The 12,060-nt window shown below is 34.8% G+C and overlaps 1 protein-coding gene across 1 annotated transcript in view; it reads left to right on the forward strand.

Annotated features, from left to right (window-relative positions):
* Positions 1–12,060, forward strand: part of LOC107653359 (dymeclin-like) — a 27,671-nt gene that overhangs the window by 2,480 nt on the left and 13,131 nt on the right. Inside the window, exons 2-3 of the mRNA XM_016440050.1 lie at positions 9,785–9,967; positions 11,401–11,514. Of these exons, the coding sequence (XP_016295536.1) occupies positions 9,785–9,967; positions 11,401–11,514 (297 nt within the window). The remainder of the gene's footprint in view (positions 1–9,784; positions 9,968–11,400; positions 11,515–12,060) is intronic.

Raw genomic sequence — 12,060 nt, forward strand, 5'->3', positions numbered from 1 at the left:
TAAATCTCCTAACTGTGATATTTTCAGAAATAGAAGTCGCGTTTTTTCATCTGAAATGTGCTGTGATTTATATTCCAAAGCCACTCATATAATGCAGAAACACTCATGAAGCAAGCAAAACACGCACAACGCGCACACGTATTTGTACTGGCGCAGAATGAGAGGGACAAGTAGTACAGTCTAGCGCATTTCACAAAGGCTGCCAGATTCACTTTCGCCAGAAAGTCGTGAATGCCTACGGTTGAAAATAAATGATGTTTATAGTGAATGCCTCTATAAATGGTCTTATTTTTATGATTTAGTTCGTCAATACTGAATGCTTAACATTATATTAATTGTATACATATACTTCATAGATATCCTTAATCTCTAATAACCCCATTCAGCTGTCTGTTGTTCTGTTGTCGGTGTTTCTTTGTCTGAATATGGCACTTATCACATGCTGTGTGGTATCGGCGTTTGGTATCGGGGCATTTTAACGAGTATGAGTACAGGAGCTCAGTATCGTGCATCTCTACTAATAATTGTGCCACCACAAGCATTCAGAAGTTATTGAGTAAAAGTAGTAGTTAATAAGTAGAATTATTTTAAATGAGTAGGATTGAATGTTTAATTTTAAAAAGATGTATAAAAATGAAAATATTTGTGTATATATTCCTTTATTAAATGTTTCAAATTGGAGACAGGTAAGCATCAAGCCCTGCCGATACATGCTTGCTTGGATCATCGGATGTTAATTCCAGGTGTAAACAGCAAACTTGACACGATCTTAGAGTTTTGTCAGTGCTACATCTGCATAAAGACATGCCCAAATGTGTGCGTGTCTCCAGACAGCAGACAGTCCTTCTAGACATAAAGACACATAGTAGACATAAAGGAAGGACAGGGCTTGGAGGAAAGGGGGAGGGGCTGTTTGTGCAGGTCATTTAGGTCAGTGGGTTTGACCCTAGAGGGCAGCAGCCAACCTGCTCTGATGCTCCCTAGAGAGGGGGTGGGGTGTGTGGGACAATAGGGATGTAAATGACGTGTGTGAGATGATGGGGAGTGTGTGTGTGTGTGTGTGTGTGTGTTTGCTCCACAAACAGCCTGAGGCCGGAGCCTTGCAGATGTCTGCTGTGTGTCTGGGTGGGTCAGACTGCTGTCTGTTGTCCTGATTAAGCCCCGCACCCCTGCTTTGTGTCTCTCTCTCCTTCCATTCACATCTACTCCTCTTCGTCTGTCCATCTGTCTCTCAGTCTGTCTGAATATCTTCACTCCCTCTTCCAGCAGTTTCCACCGCACTTCCACTCAATGCTGACACTGCATAACGTACCCACTAAAAACAAGCAGTGCATTGCGGTCCTCATTTACAAGTCTTATTCCTGGTTTTTGAGAGCATATTTCAACACACAGAGTCATTTGATTCAGCATCTTTATGCTATCTTGAATCATTCAGAAGTTCTAAAAATATAATTAATCGTAATAAAATATGATCAAATACATAAGTATGAAACAAAAATGTTTTAATGTTTTTCTTGTTATTGTTATTATTATTATTATTATTTTTTTTTTCAAATACATAAGTATGAAACAAAAATGTTTTAATGTTTTTCTTGTTATTGTTATTATTATTATTATTTTTTTTTTTTCATTAATATAATAATAATAATGCTTCTAGATCTCTAATGAAGCTTTAAAAGTTATTTAAAAGAGTAAAATTCATACTAATCAATTAAACTATTAATTTGTTTATTGTTAATATGGCATCACAAGCTCTGAATCATCCATAAGTTAATTGAGTAAAATTAGTAGTTATTTAAATTATAAATAATAATAAATAATGATAAATATAGTAATCATGATAAGTAAATAATAATAACAGCAACAACAATAATAATGCCATGAAGACCTGTAATGAAGCTTTAGAATTTATTTAAACAAATAGTTCATACTAATAAATTACTTTTTATATTTAAAAATATACAAATGTTATTTATATTATTTAAATTATATATATATAATCAAGTGTGTGTGTATATATATTATTTATTATTATTATTATTATTATTGCTATTCATTTATTGTTAAAGGGGTCATATGATGCTGCTAAAAAGAACATTATTTTGTGTATTTGGTGTAATGCAATGTGTTTATGCGGTTTAAAGTAAAAAAAACCCATTATTTTCCACATACTGTACATTATTGTTTCTCCTCTATGCCCCGCAGAGAAAGGAAAAATTGAAATGGCATCATATGACCCCTTTAATATGCCATCAGCTCTGATGAAGTGTTCCTAAGTTATTTGAGTAAGAGTAGTAGTTATTTAAATGATTAGTCATCTATATTTTATAAATAAATCCAATTATTATTATTTTTTTGTATTTTATTTTAGATGGACAGACAAAATAAAGTGATTAAATAGCTGTGCAATGTGACTATTAGAATCAGACAATTAGAGCATTGGTCCATTAAATGCACATGGCATTGGGTGTTTTCAAGTGTCATTATTGCACTTATGGAAGCAATTTTGTTTTGTGCTGTGTGTTTTTTTTTGGCCCTTTGAGTTGTTGTTGTTGTTGTTGTGTAAAGCGGACTTTGTGAGGACATTATCCCAGCAGCAGCTTTAAGAGGCCCGTGCATTGCCAGTTTTCCCAGAACCGCCTTTTCTTCAGTCTTGGCATGATTGGGCTCCGGCTCTGGGGGGGCTCCGTTTCTCAGACTTTTATGGGAAGGATGTCCTAAACTGCAGTTATCAAGCACCAGTTTAGACTACATTTGATTTTGTAAGCCTTTCCTCTGTCATATCTTATAAGACAAACAACATTCACGCACACACTGTTTTCGTCTGCTGTCACTGTTATCGCCATGGGATTTCCTTCATTCTATGGGAACCGATGCAGATGTGTGTCTGTACATACAGAGCTTTTATAACATCTGATGAAACGGATATCGCCAGCTCTGGATGAGCTGTGCTCAGAAACATAAAGCAGTCGATATGCACACATCAGCTCTAGATTAATTCACTATTAGTAACTTGAAGCCATTTCTGCTTGAAAAACTAAATTATTTTTGGTGTTCTTTACTTGACAGAAAAATAAATAAATAAATTCCTGAAATCTTCTACAAGCCTGAGAAATTTCTGTCGAGACTTCTGGGCCATATTCACTGGATATTAAACATATATTCAGATATTTATTTATATCTGAGTGACTCAGTAATTGCCGTAAATCTAAATGAGTTATAAGCTGTGATTGTAATGAACACATAAACCCATGCGACATCATTTCTGTGCACCACATGTTTAATGATGTGTGTTAGATGTGTTTGCACATAAATGTGTAAATGTGTGTGCGTTTAATGGCTCTCAGTGTTAATTAGAATTGCAGCACATATGTGGCGTCTCGTCACGTTCCTCTGGGTCTCATTGATGCCCTGCGGTTTCCATCAGTGCTGGGATGTTTCACACTTCTGTACCAGTGTTATTATAGTATCATTAAGATACTATTACAGTTTTTATTAATATTTTGATTTAGTAAATCATATTTAGAATTTTTATTTTATTTTATTTTTTCAAGTTAACCTAAGTGAAAATGGGAAACGTTGCCCTGGCAGTTAGCTGAAATAAAGTTTTATTTAAAATAAAAATAATAATTTTATTTACAGTTCATGTTTATTTTAGTTTCAGCTTTAGACACTTTCTCTGTGTCTCTGTAGATTTCACTTGTATATCTGTATCATTGTTATTTTAGTATCATTGAGATAATATTATTGTTTTTATTAATGTTATTTTATTAATCATCTTTATTCATATTAATATGAATTAGTTTGTTTTTTTATGTTATATATTTTTTATATTTTGTATTAGTTTTTATTTTATGTTTTCATATTAATTTTAAAGTTTGTCATTTTGTTGTTGTTTGTTTAAAATTACATTAATTTAGATTAAAAAAATGTTATAGTTTGTTTTGCTTTTACCTCTAATAATTGTGATCTGTACAAAGAGAGTCAGTTTGCTGGCGCTGCTCTCTGTGCCGTGATTATGGGATGTCTCCATGTCTTAATACAGGTCAGAAAACGACCCATTTACCGTCTCCCTAAAGACACACACAGTCTTTCTGCTCATCACTTCCTCTGCCCTTCTTTTCCTCTCCATCTGTCTCCTCACGATTGTGTGATGCCCGTCTCATCTCTCGTTTAAAGGCTCTTTTGATAGCCACGGCAGCAGCTGGAGTGTTTACAGACGGGCAACGCTGAGGCCGTTTTCTTGAACGCAGAACAGTTCTCGTCCTCCAAAATGCAATATGTAATCCAGCTGATCATAATGCGTCAACCCGGGTAGTGTAAATCAGAAGAGCCATGTTCAAATCTCAGCGAAGCATCAAAAGATTCGCTTTGTTTCTGATTCACCTTGAAGATGAATCTCCATTTGTTCTGTGATTTACCTGAGTGTTGCCATGCCGACCGTTCATGTTTCTCTCGGCTGATTTTCTTGCCCTGACCTTTGCCCCCTGACCTCTGTTTGAGAGTGTAAGGGCCTGTAACCATGGAGATGTGAGTTTGCCTCTTTCTGGCTTAGACAGTATTGACATCACAGTCATTAGCTGATCATTAGACCACACACACACGCTCATGCACGTATGCACACAGACATCTCTCTTACTGGATGACTAATGACTGTCTGGAACTGGATGCATGTGCACTTCCTGTTCCTTTCTGTCTGTTTCTCAATGCACGCACACTTGATTTCAATTTCAAAACCATCTTTCCCTGCAGTGCTGCTTTAGCATCATTGAGATACTATTATATTTTAAAGTGTTTTTATTTTTATATTTTTATTATTATTATTTTTTCCATTTTCATTTTGATTTAAATAAGTGTTTTAGTAATGTTGTGTGTTTTTGTCATTTTATAAGTTTTTGTTTCTTTTTAATAGGCCTATATAGTTTTTATTAATTTTTATTTCAGTTGAATGGAGTGGACATGAGAAATGTTGCCTTGGCAATCAGCTGAAATAAATTAATTTTTTTTCATATTTTGTTTTATTTTATTTTATTTAACCTTTCTTTTATTTCAACTAATAATTTTTTTTATGGTTTTAGTTTTAGTTAACAATAATATCCCAGTTTCTCTAACCCTATATTGGCTTGATTGGACTGATTCAAATAAACATCGTCACACTGGAGCTACAGCCCAATTTTTTTACATGCTTCAATTGAAATCAGGCATCAAATTGTGATATAATACAGCAGAAGTAACTGGGTAACGGTTTAACACAATTTTTGTATTAATTACCATTCAAAAGTTTGGGTTCAGTAAGATTTTTAGTGTCTCTTCTGCTCACCGAGGCTGCATTGAATTGATCAAAAATACAGATAAAATTGTGAAATATTATTACAATTTAAAATAAATGTTTTCTATGTGAATATATAGTAAAATGTAATTTATTGCTGTGATGTGCAGCTGAATTTTTAGCATCATTACTCCAGTCTTCAGTGTCACATGATTCTTCAGAAATCATTCTAATATGCTGATTTACAGCTCAAGAAACTTTTATGATTATTATTAACGCTGGTAACAGTTGTGCTGCCCAATATTTTGTGGAAACTGTGATTGAGTATTATTCAATGAATAGAAAGTTCAAAAGAACAGCATTTATTTGAAATAGAATTCTTTTGAAACATTTAAATGTCCTTACTGTCACTTTTGATCAATTTACTGCTCCCTTGCTGAATATAAATATTAATTTCTTTACAAAAAAGCAGTTGACCCCAAACTTTTGAACAGTATAGTTCTATAGTATAGTCTGTACAGATAGATAAAAAATCAGACTGATGTTAGCCAACGCTGATATATGTAACCTTGCTGATGACGCACAGCATGTCTGTGTGTAGATGATTAGACTAGATGATTAGAAGAGCCTTAAATTAGTTACTGCAGCTCTTTGAGTCTGAAGAAGGTGTGTGTGTTTGTGTGTGGGTGTGTGTGTTTTTATGTGTAGGATTTGTTAAAAATCCGTCTGCCTTTCCACACAGTCAGGTTGTTCACACATTAACATCTGACCTGAATTCCCCTCTCTTTCTGTGTGTGTGTGTGTGTGTGTGTGTGTGTGTGTGTGTGTGTGTGTAATCTCATTAGTCTGTACTGTAGAGCAGATCCTCTCATCCCTAATTCACTCCTACGTTCTTCTCGTCTAATTATCACTCCCTGTTTCTGTCTAGACACCTCCAGCTTCTTTCTAGGTTGTAGTTTGATCTGGTTTCCCAGTGCTTCTTCACTGGCTTTGCTTCACGGCCAACATTTTACTCTGAACATCACTTAGCGATGTCGTTTACCCGTTTGAACGGACCTGCGACCTGTTTGTTGCGAACCGAAGGTCTAGACGAGTATTTCCAGGTCTGGTCTGATTTCGTCCTGCATGTTTGTTTCATAAGTATCTACTTAAGTTCGGTTAATAACGGTGGCGACGGTCTCCCACCCCGTTAATATTCCCGACTGCTGCGTCCGCAGATCTTTTCTGACGTGTAGGGGGTCGTCATGGGAACCGGGGCAGGAATTTTCTCCGTCTGTTGGTAGGGGAAGGTGTGAGGAACGCGACCCAGAGCGGGGGCTTTCATCTGGGCTGATTTCATCAACGCAACGATAGCAAACTCAACATTCAGACCATTGAAATAAATCCGAATGAGATTATAATGTGAATTATCTTTTGTTCTTTCCATTTTTGTATTTTAATTTATGTATTTTGTTTGGTGCAACTCATCCCTAGTTTTAAGGCCAGAAGTATTGTAAGCCCTCTGTACTTGATACAGGTTTTTCAGGAAACCTGTTTGGAAACAGTCATTATTTTTGCAGTTCTGTTTGCTGCCACTGTAGGCGCCAGAGTTACACATTTCAGCTTTAATGCCTTAGCATTGTTGTATTATTTTTCTCTGTTTTATTTCTTTTCTCTCCCTCTTTTATTTTTTCTTTAGTTTTTTTGTAGATCTTTTCTTTTAATTTTTCTTTCTCGTTTTTTTCCCTTTTTTTCTTTTTCTTTTTTCTTTTTAATTCTTTCTTTCTTTCCGTCTTTTTCTTTCTTGACATTTATGTATTTTAATTTACTTTTCTATTTTATTTTCATCTATTTTATTTGTTTATTTTTCTTTTCTTTTCTTTTTCTTTACCTTTAATCTGTTTTCTTTTGTTTCATTTTTTTTTCATTTCTTTTGCTTTTATTTTTCCTTTTCTTTCTCTTTTCCTTTTTCTATTTTAATATTTATTTTCTTTTCTTCTATTTTGTGTAATTTTAATCATATATATTTCATTCTTTTTCCTTTCTTTCATTTTTTTCTTTTCCTTTTATAATATTTTCTTTTTTCTTTTTATTATTTTCTTTTTCATTTTTTCTTTTCTTCTCTGCTTTACTCTCTTTCTTTCTTTCTATCTTTCTTTCTTTCTTTTTTAGATCTCAAAATGGCCTGAGATCTCTTGAAATGTCTGTCATTCTTGACATTTATATTTACTTTTGTTTGAACTTCAACTCATCCCTAATTTTAAGGCTAGAAGTATTGCAAGTGCTCTGTACTTGATGCAGGTTTTTCAGGGAACCTGTTTGAAAACAGTCATTATTTTTGCAGTTCTTCTTGCTGCCACTAGAGGCACCAAAATAACACACTTCTGCTTTAATGCAGCAACACTGGGGTCAAGGTTTCCATGGAGAGCTGATATAAGAGTATGTTTTCATTGTCTTGCATCATGCGTTGGGGTCAGATTTTGCCTTTAATTGTGACCCGAGATCAAGAATGGCGTTTTTTTCTGTCTCCAGTGTTCAGGTATTAACAGATGGTAGCGTATGGGGACACTGAAGGCAGTTTACTTGTGTGTGTGGGTGTGTGTGTGTTTCCAGATAAATTAATCTGCGTGAGTCTCAGACAGAGCACTAATCGCAGTAATCATGGAGCAGGTTTACAAGGCCACCATCTTGCCAAATCCTGGTGTCTTTCCAGTAAAGCCGTCGTTCTGCTGGCGTTTGCCCGTCGCTGGTGCTGCTGTGAGACTCATTCAGTCAGAAGTGTTTTACTCATGTACTGTATGTCTCGGACTCTGGAGCTGAAGTCTTTAACCTGTGGCGTCTTTTCACAATGTAAAATCTGATCTGGATGTTTGTCAGATCTCTTTTGCACCAGCTTGAACCGGGTGCTGGTTCAGAGTTGGTTCGACTGGCGAGCCTTCTAAGAACCCCTTTGCCTTTCCACGGGCTTGTTTGTCAGTCATTGAAGCTAAATCCATGAAGTGCTGTGTTTTTGTACATTATCTTTTTCAAGCTTTCCTGATCTGTCATTTCCTAAAATCACTTCAGTTAGCATCCACTCAAAGAGCGTTTGATGTGTGTGTGTGTGTTTGTGTGTGTTGCTATGGAAACCAGTTTGCACATTCTGTTCCATTGACTTGCTTTTGTCCAGAGAGATTTGTAGCTCAGAAACTGACATCAGTGTTGAGAATAAGGAACGGGTGAATAACATGAAGAGGAGGCCGATGGCTGCAGGCAGAGAGTCTGTAGAGGAGGACAGTGGGAGAAAGGGAAATGAGAAGGTCAAAGGTCAGAGACCGAAGGCTCTTCAGAGACGTGACATGCTGCAGTACATGGAAGTCTTTGTCTCAAAAGAATCAAAAAACATGCTTTTCAATCATTTAGTTGTCAAATGCATTGTGTCACTGAAGAGAAGAATCTTTTGCTAACACTTAATGTATATAAAATAAGTTGTAAAGATATTTTCTTTATAAATAACAGCTGCCAGAACTATAATACATAATACCAGTTTATGTTAAAATGTTTAAACAGTATAATGACGTATTATGTTGTGCGGCTAAGAATTACACACTTTGAAGCAGTGACTATGAATCACTTGGTATCTCTTTTCTTTCTCTTCTTTTCTTTTCTATTTTTTCTGGATCTCTTTTTCTTTTTCCCTTTTTTTTTCTTGTTATTTTTTATTTTAATTTGTTTTTACTTTATTATTAATTTATTTATTTGTTAATTTTTAATTTGTATTTATTTATTTGTATATACGTTCTTTCTCTTTGCTTTTCTTATGTTTTCTTTTTATTCTTTCCTTTTTTCTTTTTTTCCTTTAAAATTTTTTCATTTAGTTTTATATTTTATATATAATTTTTATAGTATATAATATACTTTTATTTTTATAAGATATAATGCTTTACAATCACAATTAGCCCTGTTTTAACCCCAGGTTAAGGCGAATATCTGTGTGTCTGTGATTTTTCTGGCTTGCATTGAACAAACTGCTGATGTAAAGACTGGTGGTCACACAGTGACTCCAGACTGTCTGTAAAGGCTGATAACATCACACACACACACACACACAGTGTGCTGTACTCGGCCTTAATAAACAGCATGTTTGGCCATCACAGGTGTATTTGTGGTTTATGTTCCGTGTGTGTGTGTGTGTGTGTGTGTGTGTGTGTGTGTGTGACCTAGAAAAAGTATTACGGCCCAGACTGCAGCAGAGCACAGGGAAGCGATAACCCATTTAACACACACACACACAGTGTGCTGTACTCGGCCTTAATAAACAGCATGTTTGGCCATCACAGGTGTATTTGTGGTTTATGTTCCGCAACATTTATTAATGTTTTTGAAAGAAGTCTCTTCTGCTCACCAAGGCTGCATTTATTTGATCAAAAATACAGTAATATTGTGAAATATTATTACAGTTTAAAATAGCTTCTATGTGAATATATAGTAAAATGTAATTTATTGCTGTGATCAAAGCTGAATTTTCAGCATCATGACTCTGTGTTTCTCCCTCAGGCTCAGGATCTGAACGTCATCGAGGAGGTGATCAGAATGATGCTGGAGATTATAAACTCCTGTTTGAGTAACTCGCTCCATCACAACCCAAACCTGCTGTACGCGCTGCTCTACAAGCGGGAGCTCTTCGAGCAGTTCAGATCGCATCCGTCCTTCCAGGATATCATGCAGAACCTCGACACGGTGAGACGTGACTCTGTGTTCCTGCTCTCTTCCAAGTACTCTAGTGTCTACATATACAGCTGCCTTCTAAGGCCGCATCCTAACTGAAACGGAACCTTACAAGTTACTGATTTGTACATTTTTCTTGTATCTGTGTAATTCAAAACAAAGCCCTCAGTGCAAACGTTCGTATGCTGTAGATGCAGAGATTTGCACTGGACCTGCTGCAGTTATATTGTGCTGTAGTAGCCCAGGGGGTTTCTGGGTAATCTACAGAAGTCAGGAAGTAAATTCCCTGTTTAAACGCACACACTGGTGCATTAATGCTGCATGACTCACTGCAGCCTTAAACACACACCGCAGAATAAAATACACCCACAGATCACTTTAAATATTCATCCAAAACCCGAGAGAGGCTGAATGAATAGAATACTAGTATACTGTACACTATATACTATATACTGCATACTGAAGAAGATAGAATGTGAAATTTCCAAAATTCAGAAATTGAAAGTGAGCATTACAAACAGTATAATACACTGACATTGTCGGCATCCAAATGTGTCAGAAATATATACAGTATTTGTTATACAGTATACAGTATAATACATATACGAAGATCACAGTTGATTCCTGTAGAATTTGACATTGGCATGTTGCTAAGATATTTTGATATTTAAAAATATTATATATAATATATTATTAATGAGCACAAAAGCGCAATCAAAAGCGCAATTAATATTAAATAATATAATAAAAGTAATATCAGTATATAATATAAAAAAATAAAGAAATTATATCTATATGTATAATATTGATATAATGATATGTTTCCTATATTAAAACGTTGCATTTTGTATGTAAAATTTATATTTTCATTGATTAAAATGATATATGAAAATAAATGTATATTTATATAAAGTGATGTTTTATTTAATAAAAAAATTTAAATCCATATTTTAATTAGCGCAAAACACAATTAATATGATTAATATAATAATAAAACTAATATAAATATACATTTTATGAATGAAATATAGTTTTCAATTGATCAAAAATGGTATATAAAAACTAATTTATATATAAATTGATATTCTAATGTTAATATTTATATACATTACATTTTATATATAAACATTTATATTTTTAAGCAATTAAAAATTAAACTTGCATTATAAATAGATAATCAATATGCTGTCATTTTATCCAAATGTCACTCAAATGACACTCAGATGAGTCCAGATGTTAAAACGTCATTTGATGTTTTTTAAATTTTTTATTCATTCATCACTCTTGAGCTTGAAGGTCAAGTCACACACAGTGCATTGTGGGATGTCGTATCCCACACACTGTGCAAACATCATTATTTCAGTGTTTACTGCATTCCTGTCATTGCACTGATGTTGTGGCATTGACTGTGTGTATATGTGTATGTGTGTGTGTGTGTGTGGCAGGTGATTGGATTCTTTAGCCAGCGACTGGAGCAGGCAGGAAGTGACCTGTCAGTGGAGAGAGTTCAAGAGGTCATCAAGAAAGGTGCGGCGGCCCTCCCTAAAGAGCGTCTGAAGGTAAGCACACAGATATTAGTGATAAAGCATGTTTAATACATTCACAACTTCACAGAAACACTCTAAGCCAACAAACGCTGTCTATCTGGCGTCATCGACCCGCTTTCCACCACTCCACCCGTCTGACCTCTCCACTCTGATATTTGTTCCATTTTCAAAACAAAATATCTGGCTGCATCTAAATATGGAACCGTGACATTTCACTTCCTCCTAGAGACAGGAAAACAAATTCTTTTAAGACACGCTGGATTAATAATTCACCATCTGACTGTATCACACAACTGCCATCTGTGCACACGTACATCAGGTGTTACCATGGTAAAAATGATTAATAATGATTTTATAAATAAATAATCAGCAAGATAAATATTTCTGAACAACCTTGTGTTTTACAATATTCCATTGAAATAAAAACACCACACAGTAGTAGTAGATTAATTAATTTAGCGAGTGAAAAAAGTTAATTTGCATTTCTTAGTCCTTTAAAAAACCTTTTTAGAGAATGTGTGTGTGTGTGTGTGTGTGTGTGTGTGTGTGTGTGTGTGT

Source organism: Sinocyclocheilus anshuiensis, unplaced genomic scaffold, assembly GCF_001515605.1.
Source record: "Sinocyclocheilus anshuiensis isolate Anshui unplaced genomic scaffold, SAMN03320099.WGS_v1.1 scaffold1151, whole genome shotgun sequence".
In the NCBI taxonomy this organism is placed as follows: Eukaryota; Metazoa; Chordata; class Actinopteri; order Cypriniformes; family Cyprinidae; genus Sinocyclocheilus; species Sinocyclocheilus anshuiensis.